At 41.5% G+C, this 22990-nt stretch overlaps 1 protein-coding gene across 2 annotated transcripts in view; it reads right to left on the bottom strand.

Moving 5' to 3' along the window:
- Nucleotides 1-22990, bottom strand: part of DMD (dystrophin) — a 2214577-nt gene that overhangs the window by 189456 nt on the left and 2002131 nt on the right. For both annotated transcript variants that reach the window (XM_027607979.2, XM_027607980.2), the window contains exon 62: nt 10319-10379. In XM_027607979.2, the coding sequence (XP_027463780.1) occupies nt 10319-10379 (61 nt within the window). The remainder of the gene's footprint in view (nt 1-10318; nt 10380-22990) is intronic.

The raw sequence follows: 22990 nt of genomic DNA, 5'->3' as shown, positions 1-22990 counted from the left end.
GCGGAGCAGGTATTGGCTTCATTTTATTTCTTCTTGCCCTTTATTGCCAAAAGTAGCAAAGAGAAAATAAGGTCTCTGCAAGAGCATACCGGAAGAAGCTGGTTGGGTAGGTAAGCCAAGGAAAAACCACGAGCAATGCAGAGAAGGCCTATAGAGGAGTGCGAGTGATGCCCAAGACGGCAGCCACACAGTGGTGGTCTGGCCATGCTTGGTTACACTAAGGGCCAGTTTTTAACCAACAATACTAGGAAGCTGAAACAGCTGGGAACAACAAGTGAGGTTTATGTTTACTATTATTTCTTAAATCTCAATTCTCTACCCCTTTATTCAATTTTTTTTCTCCCAACCCTCGATAGCCCTACCACTAAATATGTCTCCTCCTGCATCTTGCGTGTCCCCGCTAAGCTGGCCTCTGCCCTCAGGAGCCAGCAACCGCCTCCCCTCCGACTTTACCGTACCCAGGCAGGGAGCTTCAGGCAACTCTGATCCTCTGGAGCATGCATGTGGGCAGTGAGCCTAAGGACTGTGGGAGTCCTAGACTGGGGGTAAGCTGGGGGGAAGCCAGCTGATGTCATAGGGTTGGTGCGAAAGGTGCAAAGCCATGTCATTATTAGTGTGACTTAAGCCACCAACCTCTCTGACTCTCAGCTATGTCCTCTTTACTGGATAATAATTGACAGTCTCATCTTCATAAATGGGGAAGATACAGCTAGTCTATCAGTTAACACTTAGTAGGCACATATTAAACTGTGCTTTTTTATTTTATTTTATTTTTTAAGATTTTATTTATTTATTTGACACAGAGAGAGACAGCAAGAGAGGGAACACAAGCAGGGGGAGTGGGAGAGGGAGAAGCAGGCTTCCCGCCGAGCAGGGAGCCCGATGCAGGGACTCGATCCCAGGACCCTGGGATCATGACCTGAGCTGAAGGCAGACACTTAACGACTGAGCCACCCAGGCGCCCCTAAACTGTGCTTTTTTTTTTTTTTTTAAAGATTTATTTATTTATTTTAGAGTGGGGGAGAGAGAGAGCATGAGCACATTGGGGGGCAGAGGGAGAGGAGAGAGAGAATCTCAAGCATACTCTCCACTGAGCATGGAGCCTGATGCGGGGCTTGATCCCAAGACCATGAGATCTCATGACGTGAGCTGAAATCAAGGGTCAACATTCAACTGACTGAGCCACCCATGTGCCCCTACACTTTGCTTTTCATCCTGTCTAGATTATATGGACTGTAACTTCATAGAAAGCTCAAGCCTAAGGGAAAGTGACCAAACCTAAAGGAAACAAAAACAAAAACTTCCTTCTAAAACAGCAGAGAAGTAAGTTAAAAATTACTCTTTTTGCTGACTATCCGACATGCAATGGCTTTGGGGACCAAGATGGATATGGATAAGCTGAGAAAGAAAAACAGAAAAAGCAATTGACAATTTCAGAAGGAGCAGGAAAGCTTCTCCGTTTCATCTACCCGGGAGTTAATGATAACGCAAAGGACGTGATCATTTGCTCAATGCTGACAGTGGGCTGAGCCTCATACAGGACCTGTTCTTAGGAGCTTTCCAGACTGCTGAAAGCAGAGGTCTTTTTCTCTCCTCTACAGGGGTTTTAAAATTTTGCAATGTGACAGCACTGATTTATACAATGTGCTCAATTTACTTTTTTTAAAAGAAGAAACCGCATGTGTGTGTGTGCACATGAACGTTCTCCCAGAAAGAATTCCTCCTCCTTACCCACGGTTCTACTCCCAGATTCCACCCCTCCTGACTCCCCCAACCCCCTGAAACGAAGAAGGGGAAGACTGAATGGGATTTGGAGTTTTCCTGCTGAGAAAGGGACATTTTCTGCAACCAGGTCAGTGTTCAAAGGGCTAATGCTCTAAGGAAATTATCCAAAGGGGAGAGGCAGATCAAGGTTATTAAGTTATTTTCAAATGTTGTCTCGGCTGCTGCTGACCTTTGTGAAGGCAACAGGATGCTGCTTCCCAGGGAGACAGGATAAGAAGCAATTAGAGAAGCCTAGGAGAGGCTTAGGAATGTTTGGGAGTTCACACATACCCCAAATTATGTGGGAACTCCAAAAATGAAAATAAACTAATGTGATCAAGGACATATTTGCGTCCTAGAAAATATTCTAAACATGTAGCTAATACTGGATGTATCTGTGGAAGTGTTTTCCTACAAATCCAACACTCAGTACTTAGTAGTTGTCAATTAGACTTCAACTGACTTTCAGAGAAGAGAAAGAAAGCTGATTAATAATAATCCTTATGTGCCAGAAAGTAGAGGGTGTGAGGTTAAGCAAATTTTTCCAATAACAGAGTCAGAGTATGATAAAGCTGGGCTTCCAACACAGCTTGATTTGAAGTGGCAGCCTGTTTTTTCTACTACACGATTATGGAAGCAGGTGCGTGTTCAAGAATGTTAGAAAAAGAAAAGGAAGGAATAGCTGGAATGATTTACTTTTCTTCTTTTGGGAAAACAGACCTAAATATATTTTATACACACTCTCACATTCCCAAAAGTGCCACAAACGAGTCAGGGGACTCTTATGTTGTATCTATGTAATACAATAGAGTTTTTGGCCTGTATTCAACGTTCTATTTTAGTTGCCACGTATATCTATCTTTGTGTCCATGCTGCCAACTTTAAGCACTACCCATACCATACAGAATGTTACAAAAATCTTCTTTAAAATAAAAACTTATCAATGCTATTCTCTTAAGATTCAGGGGCTACTAGACCTCAGCCCAAAAAGTAGGTCCTATATACAAATGCTTAGTGAACGCAGTGGTTGATCAATTTAGAACTCTACTGACCTACTAGAAAACCAAGAATAGGAAAAACAAAATACAAAAAACAAAAACCCGGTTCTATTGAAACAAAGAAAGCCAGAACTCAGAGTGATCTTAGGCATTAGCTAGTTCTGCTTCCTTACTGTTGATGGGGAACCTCAGTCCCAGACGCTCAGTTATAACCCAAATCACATTGTTAGATAAACACAGAAGAGAATCGAGATCCCAGGATTTGGTATATACCATTCAGACTTGCATGCTAAGGATTTTCTCTTAGGTACTGGCTATAGGAGACATGATTAACTCCGTAAGAGACTCAGCGTGCTTTCTATGATTAAAGTTGATGTCTAGAAGATATAAGAGACCCATTCAGGTGGGACATCTAAATTGATACACAGATGCTAGAAGATTTTCTGAAGGTAAAAGTAGTCAGCAAAGTGCAAGGCATGCAGAATTCCTGGTGTACATTCCTTCCTTCACATATCTACTGAGCACGTGCTACGTCGGGGAGGCTCTGTGTGAGAAAAGAGACAAAGTGCCTATCCTCATGGAGTCTCTTATTTCAGTCAATGTTATATGTTACAGCTTATGAAACTTTCAGTAAAGAGGGCTGTGAGATTTTTTTATGAACCTTTGAGACGTGGAAGATACCAACATTTTCATCTACCCATAAGGTCTACAAAACCAAAGGCCAGACTTGGCACTCCACAGCCCACTGGTGTCGCATTCAATCTCTTCCAGTTAACATCTTAAACTGAGTTGTTTTCATGATTATATCATCAATTATTCATTACTGACTATTCCTTCATTGTGGTTGCAGAGCTTAATGAGACTCGGCTAATGTGACCTTTGGAACCATCAAACTGTGGAGGAGAAAGCCCAGCAGAGAAGACTGACCTCAGGGTTATCTTTGTGTACTGAAGCCTTTTGAAAAGTCAGAGCACCAGGCTTTTGGCAGCAATTTCACAAATTTAATTACCCACAGATATTCACCAGTATCCTCAAAGATTGACAGCTGAAATTAGACAGCTGATTCTGTTACATCCACTCCCTATTATCAATGGTGCTAAACAGTAAAGTGAAAAAACGGTTTAATATTGTTTGTCCTTTATCCTGAGAAGACTGATGGCACAGTAAGAATTCTCAGGGGTGATCTGAAGATCCGTTTTCATTCCTCTGGAAAACTGTTAAGAACAATTTTTATTTCCAAGTCAATATTCATAAAACCAGAGAATGTCAGGGCTGGAAATGACATGTGGTATCATGGGATTCAGCCCCCTTAGATGACGGATGAAGAAACTGAGGCCCAGAGACTGTAAGTGATTCACTTGTGGTCAAATAGCTAGTTGAGGGGTACGTGGCTGGCTCAGTCAGTAGAGTGTGCGACTCTTGATCTCAGGGTTGTGAGTTCGAGCCCACACCGGCTGAAGACATTACTTAAATAGATAAAACTTAAAAAAATAGCTGATTGATAGTTAGGCTGAAATTAGACTTCAAATCTTCTGATGCCTGCTCTATCTACTCCTTTCATAGGGCATATACCTCTGCCAATCTTAACCAATGTCTAATGGAATGTGAGAAGATCAGTATCATTCCTAGAACAGTGAGGTGTCAGGAATGAGACCTAGGGGAATATTTTCTAAGTTGGATATCATAATCCAGTGTTCTTTATAATAAGAGCCCTTCTCATTCTCAGAAAATGTATCCACTGCAAACCAGCGAACACAGATACTTAGCACAGTGGTTGCTGTTAAACCTGAGACGTAGCCAACTGCTCCTTCCTCTCTCTATAAATACAGGTACTGAAATAACGAGCGATAACTCAAAGGAACAAATAAACTCACCCCAACTTGAATCAGAGCAACTCCTGGCACAAATAATAGGGAGCTGGAGCAAGAACAAGGACAAGATATGCTTTAAATGTGGCTTGGGGAGTGGATTTGGAATCTGAAAAACTGCCCAGAAAGTAGTAATCAAGGCCCTATGGTACAGAGGAAGGTGGTGTCAAAACTCAGATGCTACTGGAGGTAGGGAGCATGGGCACTTACAGTTAAAGCAAGACTCAGCAATTTAATTGAAAATAGAGCAACAGGATGCAAGAAGACACAAACCCTGAAAGGGACGTCTAGGCAGATGGCCACAATTCCATGCAGTGTCAAATACTGGAACCAGTGGACCCACAGGAATGGCAGCCATAGAGGACGGGAGAGTCAGGGACCTCAACCAGCCACTGTGGCAACAGACACCGTAACAGTAATAAGAAGTGTTGCCTGGAGCGGCTGCTGGCTTCGGTCAAGGAGGTTTTATATTGCATTTGGCTAAGCAGGAATTCACCAGAGAGTTGTGAGCAGCTCACATGCAGTAGGTGGCTGCAGAAACACGCCTGGATTGAGGGCAGAGGGAAGGGCAGATCAAGGTCATTTGACACCATCTACAGCAATGTGGACAACATCCCAAATGACCCGCAGGAAAAGAGAGACACTCCTGTGGACTTGAGCTGCTTCCTGAGCAAGGTGTGTAAAAAAGAGCTGAACAGTTAGCATGTTCCCCGGAACCCCATTTTTCATTCTCCCGTGAAGTGCTTCAGAGATAATGAGACAGGGAACCTGCTGGAATGCCTCCCTGGTGACGAGTCAGCAGGTTTCCTACTGGGTTTCAGTAGTGAACGCCTCCCGGTTTTTGAGCCACGGCAGCGTCTTTGAAAGGGGAAAGGACCAGCTTGTCTGAAACCCAAAGCCTTCCTGGGGGCCAACTGGCAGAAACAGAAGGGCAAACACTTCAGCCGGTATTACAGAAAAGTAGCAGCAAAGCAACCTCCGGCCAGAACTAATATAGGCAGAACAAGCTGTGACCTCAATCGGTTTCTCCATCTCTCACCAATGGGAGACGGCAAAGAGCGTTTACTTTCCTCACAAGCGAGCCGAGACTACAGACAATGCTAACAGATGTAATAACCAATGTTTGGGCCGTCCCAGTCATGACATCCCAAGGAAGATGTAACAGAACTGGAAGAGATCCAGGGAAAAGCAGCTAAGATGATCAAGGGGAATACTTATCTTTCATTCAAGGACAGGCTAAGAACCTAAGAAGGATTAGAGCTTCTCCGACTGGGAAGATGAAAATGAAAAGGGGGTTGTAAGGGGATGTGAGATTGAAGTCTACTTTGGGTAAATACCATTGTATTCACTGAATTCCGCAGCCCTTAATAGGGGCCATCCCTTGAGGTTCAAAAATGTACAGTGAAGAGAAACTGCAATATTATCTTTATTTCTTTTACACCGAAATCAGCAGATTCATGGGACTCATTCTTCTGAAGACAAGGTTGAAGAGGAGAATGGAGGAAGTAAGAGACTGCTGGATTGGGCGCCTGGGTGGCTCAGTTGGTTAAGCGACTGCCTTTGGCTCAGGTCATGATCCTGGAGTCCCGGGATGGAGTCCCGCATCGGGCTCCCTGCTCAGCAGGGAGTCTGCTTCTCCCTCTGACCCTCTTCCCTCTCGTGCTCTCTGTCTCTCATTCTCTCTCTCTCAAATAAATAAATAAAATCTTAAAAAAAAAAAGAAGCCGCTGGATAAACTCAATGCCAACTGATTTACAATGGACTATTAAGAAATGGTCAGGATGCATCCTAATTTTTTAAGATGGAAATTACTAGGTTAACTGACGAGCAGCCACTGGTGTCTGCATCTGGGACAGAGTTCTTGGCTAGGTGCCCTACTGGTCTGACCCAGTGTGCTATTTCTTATGCTCTTATTATGTCATCTATGCAGGAACATACTGCATGCAAGTTTGGGATTCCTAAATTGTTTTGACAGTCCAGAACACAGAAGAATAATTTTCTAACTCATTAAGAAAGCAAGAGAGTCCCAGCTCTTGGCTCCGTTCGGTTTACCCATATGGGAGTATGCAACATAAAAAGGTGAAAGAAATCCTAACAGAATGCAACAGCTGGTTAAAGGCTATTATATTGAAATTTTCATGAGTTTGACAGTAGGCCAGAAAACTACAAAATGGCAGAGAGTGGAAAAGGCAGTTGTAACAGGTTGAACATTGTTGGTGATTATTTTTTCAGGGGCAATGAAAGCTGTAATCAAATAACCTGAAAGATATGCTGGCAGGAATAAGAGAGTCCCAAGGGAGAGAGAATATGAAAACTGTAACAATGATGAATGCTATGGACTAATAAACTTGACAAACATGTAGTTTGAAGTATCAAAATCAAGATTCTTAGCATCATATGTAAAGCTGGTGTCAGGATGCAGGCATAAACACTGTCTGATTTGCAAGCTAGAGCAGAAGATGCTGGTAATGACTTACAACCTCAAGCACGAGTGCACAACTCAACAGCTAACTGGAATGGGGTTACTGGTGCAGAAACCTCTGGTTATTTAGGTGATCAGTTTATCCCAGCATTGAAAAGGAAAAATTATTAAGTATTGAAAAGAAAAGATCCAGAGGGGGCGCCTGGGGGGCACAGGCAGTTAAGCATCTGACCCTTGGTTTCAGCTCAGGTCTGATCTCAGGGTCCTGAGATCAAGCCCCACTTCGGGCTCTGTGCTCAGTGTCGAGTCTGCTTGGGTTTCTCTCTCCCTCTTCCTCTGCCCCTCCCTGCCCATGCACATGCGTGTACTCTCTCTCTCTAAAATAAATGAATAAATCTTAAAAAAAAAAAAGATCCAGAGAAGATACCTGGCTTTGTGCCTAGAAATGTGTGCTTAAAACTCTTGGATGCAAGTTGAGACAAGGTAACAAAGAGGAAGGACACGGTGGGGACTGGTTCAAGTAATGTCATTATAAACTTATTAGTATTGTTATTTGTGGATAAATAAGGCATCTCGAATTACAAATAGCATTAGCGAGTGCATGAAGTCCACTGAACCTTGTACATCAAAGTAATTTGCTATGAAAAGAATCTTTTAGACAACAGTAATATGTAACAATAAATCACAAATGACATTAGTCATCTGTTTGTTGACAATGTATATTTTCTGAACACGTGTTCTCCCTACATTAGCTTAACATTTTAGAGGTATATTTGAGAAATTCTATTATCTCTAATTTCAAATAGATTATAATTTTTAGAAATAGACGATCTCCAGAAAGTTTCAGAGGTATTTTTGAGCAGTTATGTAATTCCTTGTTCCTAGAAATGGATTCCTTCAGAGGGTTTAAGGTCTCCAGACTCCCCTTTCTACTGATTTTTTGTCTATTGCTCTATGTCTCTTACTAGGAAATCAGGCAGAATGATAGCCCTAAATTAAACATCAAGATTTGAGCTTTTGAAATGGTTACCTGAAGAAACTGGAGTGGGTTTAGGGAGCATATCTGCAGCTAATTAAACAGTGGAAAAATAGAATTTGTATGCTTTTTTAAAATAAGAATTTATATTATGTTAATGATTAAAATAAAGAATTTAAAAAATAAAGATAAACTTCTTGAAGAAAAGCTGAGATCTTAAGTTTTTGGATTTGGGCAAGACCATTCAATGAGTCACACTCATTGATTCTTAGACTTACAAAGCCCTTAGATATCACCAAATCCAACTTCTTATTTTATGAATGAGACACTAAGGTCTGCACAGGTTAAGTGACTTGCCCAAGGCCACACCATCAACTCATGACAGAGCCAGGACCAGAAATCAAGTTTTCTTGTTTCCTGATCTGTGCCCTTATCAATATTGCCACCATGATCTTCAAGTCGGTGAGGGCACACTGGGAAAGAGGGGGACAAAGAGAGGGTAGCTGCTCTCTGATACCACCAACGAGCAGCAAGAGACTAGTTATGGGGGCGGTGGGGGGGAATTATAGGTTTTCTTTAATGTCTCTTTATTTTTGGACTGAATTCATGTTCATTGCCACACAGCAATGATCTGGGATCTTTTGTAGTGGGTGTAACATCAGGGAGAAGATAAATATTTAGGGAAAGAATATTGGCAGGGGTGGGGGTGGGGGGAATGCTAGGAATCCCCGTGAGATATTTAATAAGCCCCCGACAGGAATAATCTGGAGAATAATGGCTTGAAGATGTTTTGGGTTTTCAGGTGGTCCTCCAACCTTGGCTACAAAAGAAGAGTCTTTGTCTAGTAAAGACCATCCCTTCATCGATCCGAAAGGAATTGGATAAAGTGAGAGATTTATAAACAGGTTGAAGGAGTAGCAGGTCCCAAAAATCTTAGAGATGAAAATTTGTGATGACCAAGACACTGGAGATGACTGGGAGGAGCTTGAATTAAGTGTTCCACAAAATAGACAGTGGATGTAAAGCCATACAGTGCATGTCTAAATCAACTTATCATTTAATAACACAAGTGATTGTATTAAAATATGCACTGACTGAATTAATACTTATACAGAATAAAAATACTACAATACAATAAAAGAAGAAAAATAAAAAGCAGGATCGAAGCAAATTGAAGGAGAATGTTTAAAGGTAAGAGATACCTTGCCTGGAAAAATTTAATAAGACAAAGCTTTCCTAAAGGATGTGTTTTTTCTCCTTGAAGAGCCCAAAGAGTCCCCTCACCCCCATTCTTCTGGGTTAACACAATTGAGGCACGCACTCTAATTTCTGGAGAACTGTGGTAATGAAGATCTAGAATTGCTGATATTGCTTTAGACCTGAAGTATGAAGAACTGATCAGCAGTGGAAGAACAGAAAGTGACCTGATAAAACATGGGAGGCTGAAACAATGGGAACACGTGGAGTATTTTTAGTCAGACTCATGAAAGAAGCAGGTTCAAAGACTTTAGTTGGTACTGAAGATTATTTCACGAAGCCGACGAAATTAAATTGTTGAGACAGCGGATTCAAAGTGAAATTGAAGTTGAACTCTATTGCACCATCAATGGAAACTGTTAAGGTATCATCATGACTCCATATCCTCCCTCCTCTCCCTTCCACGTTGACCCGATGTATCATAATTTGTATTTCATGCAGCATCCCACGGAAGGTGCTTCTAAGCACCTGTATTCCTTTGACTGACATAAATGGCCCCAGAAAACAGTATCATTCTGTTGTCATTATGTGAAAAATGCTGAGTGCTATGTATCGAGAATGAACACTCAGCTCCACACATCCGGGCCCGCCGCTGACTGCCTTTTGGGTACATGAACCATTTATTCACCTAAAACACTCTGTGTACATTGAGCTGCAGAAAGCATCCATCTTTGCTAAAAAAGAAATGTGGGCACACCCCCAAATAAATGAAACTGTCCTTATAAATATTCACTCTATCAGTAATATTATCTGCAGCTTTTTGTTCGAGTGTGGAAAATCCACTCCACCCCCAATCACAAAACACAACATATATGCTGTGTCAAATGGGTTTTTCCTAAAGGCAGCTCCCTATTGCATCAGCACATTTGCAGTGGTAATTTTAGCATGAGTTGACTAGCCAAGCTTCCTCGTGGAATGAAGAACTAGGTATTGTAGGCCAGGTTAACGTCACATTTCAGAAATACATTCATTTGTGAATATGCAGATTAGCCACAATAAATGCTCTTTTAGGAATGTGATGGTTCGGACTTACTTGATATAGTAGGGCACTTTGTTTGGTGAGATGGCTCTCTCCCAGGGACCCTGGACAGAAGCTGAAAGAGAGGGGAAAAAAAAAGGCAAGGAGGTTAAGTTCACCACAAACAGGAAAGACAACATTAATCTCCAGAATTACAATTTTACACTGATATTGGTCTGTTTGCTCAGTTGCCCATGAAGACAGGACGGATTAACCTGCTGTTCTGAAGTTTCTGTCCTAATCTAAGTGAAATTGAACTCATTCAGGCACAAAGATAAATGCAAAGGAAAAAAAAAACCTTTCCCCCGCTAAGCCTATAGAACAGATAAGAAATGGAATGAGTCGACTAACGGATTTTCTCTTATGTGTCTCCATTGGGTGCTTTTCTTATAACACTTCCTGTTGCTGCTTCTCAATATCTTTTACTATTTGATTGACTGGGTTTTATTAGTTTAGCAGCTGAAAATCCTTGCGTGATAGAGTTACATTCTAAGTTATTAAAGCTAAAGCACTACACTTATCATTCTGATATGCTTGTTTGCATCTTTGTTTGGTTTAAACAGAATCCAATCTCATTGACCAATAATATGTTTAATTGGTGCCACAAAATATCAGCTGACCAGCATGATCTTACTGGAAAAAAACAACAAAAAGCGAGAGAATGGCGCCTGATACCAGAGTATAATAAAACTTTTGTGATGAGTGATGAATCCTATAGGTGAAATTAAATTTCACATACCGGGAATTTGTTTTATAATGACCATATTGTGTATTAGTGAAATCAATCATCTTTAAATTGTGTTTTAAGTGCTTAAATTGTCCAGGTTTTTTCCTTTCCCAGAGATGAGCTCTAAAAACACCTTTTATATACTGTTTAATCTGATGGGTTTTTTTTCTTTCTTTAAGACAAAATAATCATGTTAGGATGCACTATACCATTTCCTCAAGAATAAAATCTTCCTCCTGAAAAGAATTTTTATGAAACTGGAGTTTTAAGAGATAAAGAGTATCATTGGCATACAAATATAAGAAGCATGCTTGTTAACATTTAGCAATTTTATGCGTATATCCATTTTTTCCCTGAATTTTCATCCTGCCTATAATTGGCAGCCCAGCTGATGCTGACCATTATTTCCTCCTATGAAAAGCTTCCTTCTAAATTAGTCTCACAGTAAATTCACTCTACACTATATTGAGATGTAAGAAAATGTCAAAGCTAATATATCCTTGACTACACTGTGTAATATGAAAGAACTGTTTCTAATAAAAGTTAACTTCATCTACTGCCAGACAATTTAAGTGTAATGAAACTACAGATTCTTTGTTTTATACAAAGTAATAGAGGGACCGAATCACCCAACCTTCAACCAGACACGCTGCTTTGTACCTTGGTGATGTGTCTTTTAAAAGGTAGGGGACATGGATTTGTATTTAGCTGCTAATTAGGCCTTTTCATTTTGGCAGACAGATTTTTAATATGGGGAAAAAAAGACATTTATCTGCTGTTTTGAAGTAGTCCCTCACATTCGGTGTTCTTCTATTCCTACCCTCTCTGCCTTTCTCATTATCTGCCCTACTCCCCTTTTGTCTCTTTTTCTTCGCTAGGACACAGCCTTCTCGCCCTGATAAGGAGATAAAGGAAGTGAGATCTGATTTGAGAACTTAGGCTGGACTCCCTGACCCACCTGGGCAGAGTCGGATATTACAGAAACCTAAAAACCCAAGCCCTCTCTAGGAGGAAACAGTGTAGAGAGCCAGAAATCCTAGCTCCTGCCTGCTCAGCACACCCGCCTCTTAAAACCATAATGGATGGCAGAAGGAAGAAGAGAATTTCTCAGAGCATCTGGTCCAGCTCTCACCGGCTGTACTGCCCAGTCTATGAATGCCTAAACTAAGAAACAACTGCTATTCTTTCCTTAGAGGTGTCTATGGGCTGAACCCCACTCTTTCTGTCATTATTCCTTTCCAGTTCTGTATCAGTTTAATGGTCCAGAAATCATTTCTGATTTGGAGGATGCTGGGGATGTCCTCTGATAGCAGAAGAGTCCATTTGGATTTCCTATAATATACCTAGGTAACTGTCAGAAGTGTGCTTGGAGAGGTCTACTGGCTGCCTAGTTGGCTCAAGCGGGGGCGGGGGCTGCCTGAATGGAGCAACCTTCAAGCAGAAAATCTAGCAAGAGAGACAAGAAAAGCAGCAGGGCCCAGCTGAGCTAATGGCCACACCTACACTGAACGTCTACAGTTGACTTTGCACTGTTAAGCATTAAAAAGAAAAAAAATCCAATAAAATGCCAGAGGAGTACTCAGCATATGCTTAAACTAAATAGTTGAAAAGATTTCAAAAGAATATTCCAAAAAGTTCTAAGTGCCAGATCAATATGAAACTTTAAGTGTTTATAACTGCGGGTCTCAAGTGTTAATTTTCCATGCAGAGTATATGATCTGTATATAAAAATTGTTGATTTCTTAGTTTTTTAAAATCAGACAAGCCTTTTGTCTTTGTGTGTAGCTATCAAATGAATCCAGTGGTGAAGGTCAGTGAATTTTTTTGTGCTGGAAGATGTTTGTTCCCCCTTTGACTCACAGTCTATGAACACACCTAAACAACTTAAGTTTTGTCATTTGAAACCCTAACATTTTTAAAAAATTATTTTTTTAAATTTTATTTTGTTACGTTAGTCACCATATGTTACATCATTCGTTTTTTTCTTTAAGTTTTTTATTGTCATGTTAATCACCATACATTATATCATTCGTTTTTGACGCAGTGTTCCATGATTCATCGCGTATAACACCCAGTGCTCCATTCAATACGTGCCCTCCTTAATACCCATCACCAGGCTAACCCCTCCCCCCAGGCCCCTCCCCTCTAAAACCCTCATTTTGTTTCTCAGAGTCCATAGTTTCTCATGGTTCATCTCCCCCTCCGATTCCCCCCACTTCATTTTTCCCTTCCTACTATCTTCTTTTTTTTAACATATAATGTATTATTTGTTTCAGAGGTACAGGTCTGTGATTCATCAGTCTTACACGATTCACAGCGTTCACCATAGCACATACCCTCCCCAGTGTCCATCACCCAGCCACCCCATCCCTCCCACCCCCACCACTCCAGCAACCCTCAGTTTGTTTCCTGAGATTAAGAATTCCTCATATCAGTGAGATCATATGATACATGTCTTTCTCTGATTGACTTATTTCGCTTAGCCTAATACCCTCTAGTTCCACCCACGTCGTTGCAAATGGCAATATTTCATCTTTTTGATGGCTGTATAATATTCCATTGTATATATGGACCACATCTTCTTTATCCATTCATCTACCGATGGACATCTTGGCTCTTTCCACAGTTTGGCTATTGTGGACATTGCTGCTATAAACATTGGGGTGCAGGTACCCCTTTGGATCACTACATTTGTATCTTTGGGGTAAATAACCAGTAGTGCAATTGCTGGGTCATAGGGTAGCTCTATTTTCAACTTTTTGAGGAACCCCCATACTGTTTTCCAGAGTGGCTGCACCAGCTTGCATTCCCACCAACAGTGTAGGAGGGTTCCCCTTTCTCCGCATCCTCACCACCATCTGTCGTTTCCTGACTTGTTAATTTTAGCCATTCTGACTGGTATGAGGTGGTATCTCATTGAGGAGAAACCCTAACATTTTATACTAAAAAATGTCCTCGATGCAAAAAAAAAAAAGGCAACTAACAATGGCCTTTCCCCATTCCTCCCCCGCCCCATCACCACCACAAACACACTGGAACTACTTGCTTTGCAAATAACACTCAATCCAAGGAAGGTTCTATGCAATTCGATTCAGTGCTCCTTCTCAAGAGACTGTTAAAAGGTTGTCGGCAATTTCACTTGGGGCTACCAGAGGATTCTGGGCTTGCCTATATTCAAAAGTTGATCAGATACACGGTAACTCTTGTAAGTGTGTCCCAGAATTATCATTTCATTTCTTGCAGGGGTGCCGACACCAACAATAGCTCTTTCTCATCTTGGTGTACCAGTGGAAACTTGTCATCATTCACCACGCTAGCCCATGTAATAGACACACACATCTTTTATGCCTGGTGTGTCCATTTTTAGTAGCCTATCAAGAGCAGATTTATTAGCAAATAGCTTTTATATGACACTGTGCTATCCTTTGGTATTTTCTTATACAAGATGTTTCTCTAACCACTACATGTAAATCCAGTGCAGCTTTGTGATTCAGATCCTTGAGTGTAAAAATCATGCATTATCATATGGCACCAGCACCCGGGGGTGGGGGGATTGTCTACTGAATTTAAATAGCAAACTGCACGTGAGTTTATTCATTCCAAAACCAACCTCTGAATTTCCCCTCGCGTTACAGATGCGGTATGTTATTAGGAGCGAGAAAGAGGAGAAGTTCTGCCTTCAAATGCTTTCCTTCCCTCGAGGTGACAGCATTCAATATTGTGCCCAAGGTGGTTTTGAAAATCACAGAGGCCACACTTTGTGGGCAAAGTTCTTATTTCAACCATTTTTTTTTAAATGCATGATGAACAGAATGTGCCAAGCGATGCACCCTGTTGTTAAGCCATATTTTAATCGACATGGGGGCCTAACCAGAAAATTGAAAAGAATACTAACGGTATTTAAACCGTGCCAAAAGAGCACTCTCTGGAATTCAGACCCAAGTACATTCATTCATCTTTCTACTTTTCTTCTATTTGGTGGACTTGGCGTTTGATAATGTAGTTCGGTCAAAAAAAACAGGGGGCAGGTTATAAAAATAAATAATATAGCATTCAGTGGAGACTAAATAGAAACGTCACCTACGGGATTGACAAAAAGGTGTAAGGGAGGATCACTAGCCACAGGCACCCAGCTTCTTGGAAGGAGGCCAATTCCAGTAACGTTTTCATGGGTACATTCTAACAAGGAGATCGACTCTAGAGCAATGTTTCTTCATCTTTTTTTTTCTGAACCCCCCCCCCAAGTCCCCCTGCTAAGTATCTTTTTAGATATTTTTTCCTAATCTTCCCCCTCCTTGTCCCGATGAAATTTTGGTATCACAGATACACTGTATATCTGTTGATGTACTGTGTGTATCTGTGCTTTACATAAAAAGAGTAAGATTTTTCGTCCCCCAGGCACCAATTTTTGTCCCTATGGGAGCAATACAGTTCCCACTGAGAATGCTTGATCCAGAAGGGGTGGTGGGGGGAGAAAGGGAAACCTTCTGTGCCTGCAACATGACCTCAAGTATGACACTCATCATGACCCGTGAGGTTATTATTATTTTCATTTTGCAGATGATCAAACAGTTAAGATCACATGGAATAGTGTGTCTAAGGTTCTAAGTCCATAAGTATTAGATCCTAAAGTCAGATGATTCAGGAAATGGAGAAAGCAAACCTGCTGTGTGTCTACTGTGTGCTCCATGCTGTACGCTTCTTAATGTAATCCTCCCAAACACCCAATGGGGTCCCGCTATTCTGTTACTACACATGCAGAAAGTGAGGCTCAGAACAGGTCAGGCAGCCAACTCATGTCATGGCAGCTAGTAAAGGGCATGGCCAGCATTATAACCAAGTCAAGTCTGTCTAGTCTCTGTGCTTTATCATGTGTGGTACGTAATAGGCCATCTATAAGTATTTGCCAAACAACTGAGTGAACAAATTCATCTTAAAAAAGAAGATTATGTCTTCTAGTCCAGGTTCTTTACACTCTGATATCTAAATTTACCCTCTCCATGATTTCCACCAAATGACTTCCCTGGGGCTGTTGGAACAAGTGCACTGATCCCGGAAGGCCTCTTTTGTACTCCCCATAGCTCTAGTGACGATCAGAAAGAGCTTCCTTTTGCCTTCCTGTGCTCTTCCTGCCATCTTTGTGTGTCGTCATGGTGATGCGCATGAGTGTCCTGGCAGATGCTCTCAAGAACATGAACGATGTTGAAGAGAGAGGCAAATACCAGGTTCTTATTAGGCTGTGCTCCAAAGTCATCATCCAGTTTCTCACTGTGATGATGAAGCATGGTTGCATCGGTAAATCTGAAATCACTGATAATCACAGAGCTGGGAAAATGGCTGTGAACCTCCAGGGCAGGTGAAACAAGTGTAGAGTGATCAGCCTCAGACCTGATGTACAAACCAAAGATCTAGAAAAATGCCAGAATAATCTGCTCCCACCCCACCAGTTTGGTTTTATTGTCCCGACAACCTCAGCTGGCATCTTGGACCATGAAGAAGCAAGATGAAAACACACAGGAGGGAAAATCCTGGGATTCTTTTTCTAGGGATGTAATACATATGTGTAAATAAAATAGAAAGAAAGAAGGAAGGAAAGAAAGAAAGAAAGAAGGAAAGAAAAAGAGAAAGAAAGATTCCTTTTATTCTGGTCAAAATCTGCCTCCCTAAATCTGTCATCTCCACGATCAGTCCTATTCTAGATGTCTAAATTAAATCATCTGAACAGTTGAGAGAAACTACTTTCAGTAGAGCTGAGACCTATTTTCATCTGAAAGATGAAAACAGTCCCAGGTTCCTAAACAAACAAAGCAATACCTAACATCCCCTCCCTCATTACTGGATACATTTTTACAGAGCACCTACTATGCACTAGGCACCTGGCAAAGTGCTGGTACCAATGCGGCCAATAAGGCGCAGTTCCTGCTACTTTGCATTTTAGTCTCTGAGGATATTCTTCAATGAACACATCTAATATTCTAGCATTAAAATCAACCAACTGCTATCTACTGAACATACATTATGTGCTCAGCTCTGCACGAGGTGTTTGCAGGCAGGGGTGGAGTAAGGGCGCGTGTGGTAGGGAAAGGGATCCTGACATGTCCCATGTCCTCAGGACATTATCGTTTAAATGAGATCTGGTTTTAGAAGAACATATATTCTAATGGAAGTATACCAGTCAGAGTCCCAGCCGGAAACAGATAACACATTCTTTTCAGCTAAGTTGAGTGGAATTTAGTAAAAGGGCTGGTCACAGAGGTCTGTGCAGGGTGTAGGGAAATCACAAGGGATAACAGTAAGAACAAGGAACTATTAGCATCCCTAGGTCTGAGGGACAAGGACAGAGAGCCATTACTGGAATAGAGTGGGGAAGGGGGAAGGAGGAAGCAGGAGAAGGAAAGGGAAAGGAGAAGAGAGGGGTTGAGAAGAAGAGAAAGAAGAGAAAGAGGAAAAAGAGAGGATAACGGCCAGAGTTGTAGTACCCAGGAGAATGGAAGCCATCTTGGCTGCAATTCCCCAGAAGCAAACATGAAGTAGCTTGAGCTGTATTTCAAGGAAGCACTGGTATAGGAGCCGGAAGTAAGGCAAGGAAAGGAGCCAAGCTGATAAGGGGTGCAGTGCTACTTTGGGTACCTGGGGCCCACTGCAGGTGAGGATTTCAACACAGAAGACACTTCAGAGTTATGCCCCTCTACTCACCTCTGAAGGGGTGAAGGAACCGGAGTATTTATTTACTATTGCTTGAGGGCTACTCCTGGAATATGCGGGGGGGGGGATCGGGGCGGGTCATTAACTCTCTGGACCCCCCTCGTGAGCTGGTGAGCAAGGCCTATGGCCAGAGAAAGCCTTGAAGGCTGAGTCACAGGTGTGTGTAGTTGGAAGCCAAGGTTTGGTGTGTCTGGGCGTGGGGAATTCCAGAGGGTATAGGGGGAAGGCCCTGACAACTTAGGCTACAGAAGATATGTGTTAAGAATGACAGAAAAGAAAGATGTAAGAAATCTGAGTTCCTGATGGATCCATTCCTGTGTATCTCTGGATTCCTGTGTGAGAACCTTATACACCTCTACTTGTAAGCCACTGTTAATTCAAGTTTTCTGTTACATGAGGTCAAACCTCCTTCTGACTGAATCACTCCCACCCATCCAGACCATCTATGGCCACTCACATCATTCCTGGCTCACATTTTCAATGGCTGAAGAGCATTCCATTAATGGCTATACCATGATTTACTGGAGGAACACCTTCTTTGGGAAAATTTAGATTGTTTCCAGTTTTTCACTGTTGTAAGTCAGGCTGCAATGAATCTCTCTGTAGATAAATCTTTGCACACAGTTTTGCCAATTTTCTTAAGCAAAATTCCTAGAAATATATTTATTTCATTGAAGGCTATGAACACTTTAAAGGCATTTTATACAAATTACACTCCTGCCAGCAGGAGTCTTTCTTTATTGATCCAGGAAGAAAGGGAAAAATCCATTTTCTGCTGGTCAGTGGCATAATTCTTAAGGCACATTAGATATACTGCCTGATACAGATTATTTGAGAACATGCTTCTCACATCCCTTCTTCCATGACAGATTGTAAACTTTCTGAGTTCAGAGAGGCACTCAGCACATCGACTTTCTGTCTCAAAGCCCAACCCAGCATCTTGAGAGGTATGCAGATCAAGTAGAAAGTGTCTAGAACATAGATTCAGAAGAAATCGATTTGAGTCCCAACTCTACTGTTCCTCCCTGATCTTAAGCAAGTCTTGTTTTCTCCCTGAGCCTTATTTATTTTATATGAAAACTAGGAATAATGATATCTCCCTTGCTGAAGGGCTGTCAGAATAAAATGAGAAAATGGAAATGAAATTGCTTTGCAAAATGTCAACCACCATACAAATAATGTTTGTCATCACATACCTATGGGATGTTGTCTGAATGCTGGTAATTCTAGAATCAAGCTCTCTGCCTCAACTAAGCAGCAGTTGTCTTCAACCCTTGCATCCATTCCTAACTACTAATAATGTGCCACATATAGGACAAAGCGTAGCAGAGAGAAATGCCTTTGAACATGAACTGCTTGGGCTTACAGGACGTTGTTCTCTATCTTTGCCTAGACCAATGGCCTCTGAACAACAGGTCCTTCATTCTCAGGTAGACCACTTGTCCAGTATTCATCAACATGAATGACGAGTCGATCAGTCCATATTTGATCCAATGGGAAAGAGAGGGCCAGAGACTGCTTTACAATCAGAGGATTGCGATGATGTCAAGATAAGAACACTGTTCGGGTGCTACCATGTACACTGGATTGGAGGTAGGAGGGTGGAGCTCAGCAGGTAGTTCCTAAGAGCATTTGGTGTCCACTCAGAGTGAGAAGTCACACATGACTCTGTACTTCTAAGATTTAGTTACTAGGCAACTGGGAGTTTGGCAGAAAAAATAAGCTGGAAGGTCAATTTCAGATAAATTTCATATTTAGGTTAAAATATTTGGAAGGTGGGTCTTTTCCCTGAAACTCAGGCAAAAGGACAAGACCATAAGTACTAGATGGTAGCTGAAGATATAAACACAACTGGACTCTTGCAGGAAAGGAGGCTGTTAAAAGAAAAGTGTACCCTGGGAAGTGGCCCATAATGGGGGTGCCAGTAAAAAAAACACTCCAAAGAAAAACAATACAGAAACTAGAATAAAGTAGAGTGAAACATGAGAAAGACAGCCAGGTGGTGAGACATTATGAGTACCAATGGGTTCCAGTGGACTAAGGGTGTAGAAGAGGAAGATCTATTTGGTCACAAGACCACTGGTGATCTCAAGAGGGCAATTTTGCAAAGCAGTGAAGGCCGAACCAGATATAGAAGTTGAAACAGCTGGTAGATAGAAGGAAGTAGTAGCAGGGTTAGGTCCTAAGCAAGCATATGAGAAGTTGTGTATGAAAGGAGGAGAATGTACAGGGACAGGGGGACCATCTGTGGCTGGTCATCCCTCTCTCCTGTTCTGTAAACCAGCCCACTCAATTCATTTATTTATGGGATTTGCTTAGTGTCTTCTCTAAAATATTCAATTACACACACAAAAACTTATTTCTACCTTTTTTTTTTTTTCACTTCCTAAGGTCATACTCAAGATTACAGTACAGTGCTTACGTTTTCAAGTAGCTATCAATGCTGGAAGGTATGTGTATGTATCTCTCACTTTTCCCCATTGTGATGGCTTTCTGTATGATTTCTATTTCCTTGTGAGGGGATGCATCTAGTTTCGGTAGCAAGAGTAAGTTTTCTGTCATTTGGCTGAAAGGCCGAGTTAAATAGAAAACTTTTCAAAAACATTAAATTAAAATAAGAATAGAGCTTTATATGTCTGTATCATATATCAAAAGTAAAGATTCAATGAAAACTTTACGATCACTTACTAAACTTTCAAAGACGGACAGATTTTCCATAAAGATTTCACCAGCAGAGACAGATGGGCTACATTCCAGAGGGGAAGGTCACAAGAGTGATGAATGAGACTTCTAATGTCTGCCATAGCTGTGAAAATCTTTATGGCTAACTAAAATTCCTCACGAATAACAACCTGTAAATATTGTATGAGCTGTCAGACGGAGAACACTGAGCTCTGGGACCATCACACATGGTGAACAGAATACCCCACCACGGGATTTGTCAGTAGATTGCCAAGGCATTTAGCGTATCAGACTTCCATTTGATCTGGGAAGTCAAGAGTTCATACTCAACTACTTGCCAAGGTGACTGAGTTGCAGAGATATAAACATTTCCAAGTGCTGCTGGCTGCACAGTCCTGCAAAATCTCATAACCAATATTTGGAAGCATTACTCATGAAAGAAAAGCTCCTTCAAACTGACTTATACAAAACCCCCAGAACCTCATTGTCATTACTGGGGCAGTTAGAAAGAAATACACCTCCTAAGGCCAGCTATGGGAGGAGAGGTGTGTATATAAATAGAGTTGTGACTGAGTTATGCTCATGGAATGTCTAATTCCGAACAGAACTGGCTGACTGTATTACCATAGAACCTTCCTCCGGGTAAAGGTGGCTACAGTGTTTAGGCCATCTGGGTTAAGCCGGGTTACTAACAAGTCAGTGCAGTATTGCCAGGTGTTCTAGTGTCTCTCCAGATGTGCTTTTAAAAGACGGCAGGCAGTCAACACCATTTGCTGAATGCTCTCTGTGTGAACGGTATTGTATTAGGCACCAGGGAAATTTCAAGGAATGTAAAATTTGAAACCTGAGCCAGTAGGGAGCAACTCTGATATTAAAAACCAAATGACTGTAGATGGGATGCACATCCATGTGGAAAGCAAGAGTGAGAAAGAGGTAAGGATAGGACAAAAATTAAAGCAAAAAGAAGGTGAGAGAGATTAAATTTTGATCCCAGTACTTTCCTTCACTGTGAAACAATGGAACATCTATAATTGAGCCTGGCAAACAGTACGATTCCTAGCCCCATGACCTTGGGGTTGGCCATGTGACTTGCTTTGGCTAACGGGGCTTTAGCAGACATGATAGGAACAGAGGCTTGTACTCTTGTGCTCTGGCAATCTGCCAGGAGCACATGCCCCAGGTGGCCTCTGATCCTTCAGCGTGGGCCTCTAGAAACAACCTGAATGAAACTAGCAGCCTGGAGCCAAACCCAGCCAACCTCCAACCTGTAGCCTGCAGCAGAGCTTCCCACACTTTATCTAGATCATCTGAACTACAGTTGGCCTGTAGACCTATAAACACCAGAACAGGAACTTTCTATTCTCATATAGGAGGAAGAGAGGGAGAGGGAGAAAGAGGAGGGTGGGCAGACAGAGAGGGGTCAAAGAACACCAAAGGGGTGAAAGAATAGAAAACTATTCCCAAGCAGAAGTCTCCCTGATTTGTTACTAGCCACATTCTCTACTGTCATCCAAAGATCAATGGGGATTACCCACTTTCATCTTTGTAGTTGAGACTTGTGGGTTGCCACTCACTATTTCCTGGAACCCTTCCTCTGAAGCTGATCATCTGTAATAATTACAAGTGTAAACTTGAATGTGCCATTAAACTTCTCCAGTCTGTTTTCTGTTCTGTGAAAGAGAGATAGTCCTACTCCTTATTTTACAGGGTTGCTGTGAAGACGACACAGGCTGATCCATGGAAAATGCTTCCTCAGTGTTAAGAGCACAAAGTGTGCCATATTTTTTGTATTCCTATTCCTACCTCTACTATTATCATCATCATCATTCATGTGGTGAGTGAGCAACCAAGCTCTCATCTCACCAGGATATTTATTCCATCTACTAACTTACTGCTGGTGTAAAGAATTCTAGGGGAACCAGGCAAATGAGACTCTGTGGTTCTAGAGTTAAAGTGACTGGTACCCAATAAGCACAGGCATAGAAAACAACTCCAGTAAAAAATTCCTCTTCCTCCTTTTGGCACCATTTTCTGTCTCTTCAAAAAATTTTATGCAATTCTTAGAGTAGTAAAACTTGAGAGGAGACATATCTTCCTTTTGGCATTCTGATGCTGGTGTCAACTATGAGAGTCAATGGTATCTGACCATTTTATATGAATATTGCTTAGGAATTCAAAACAAACAGCTAAGTAGTTTTAGAAAGACTTAGAACAAGACATTTTTCATTTTAATTTCTATTTTTAGTTCTGATTTTTAAGTTAAATTTCACATGAAAGTTGCTATCTTTTTTTTTTTTCTATTTAAATTAGTGTGGCTGGTTCACAGGAGAGGAATGATCTGATCTCCTTTAAGACTTAAGACTTGTTGTCCTTTATTTTGCCCTAAGATAACAAGGGTTCTGGCGAATTTTTGTGTTGGGCTCCAGGAATAACTGAAGATTTGGTTCAAAACTTTCCCTCTTCCCTTGCAACCTTTAACAGATGTATCTCCTCCAGACCTCCTGGACCAAGTCTTTCGAATCAGTCTCTTTCCCTTGATAGCTGGCCTAGATCAAGTTCTAAAATACAAACTC

This window comes from Zalophus californianus, chromosome X, assembly GCF_009762305.2.
Source record: "Zalophus californianus isolate mZalCal1 chromosome X, mZalCal1.pri.v2, whole genome shotgun sequence".
NCBI classification, from domain to species: domain Eukaryota; kingdom Metazoa; phylum Chordata; class Mammalia; order Carnivora; family Otariidae; genus Zalophus; species Zalophus californianus.
The sequence above is the reverse complement of the archived record's forward strand: the minus strand, read 5'-3'. Positions and strand labels throughout refer to the sequence as shown.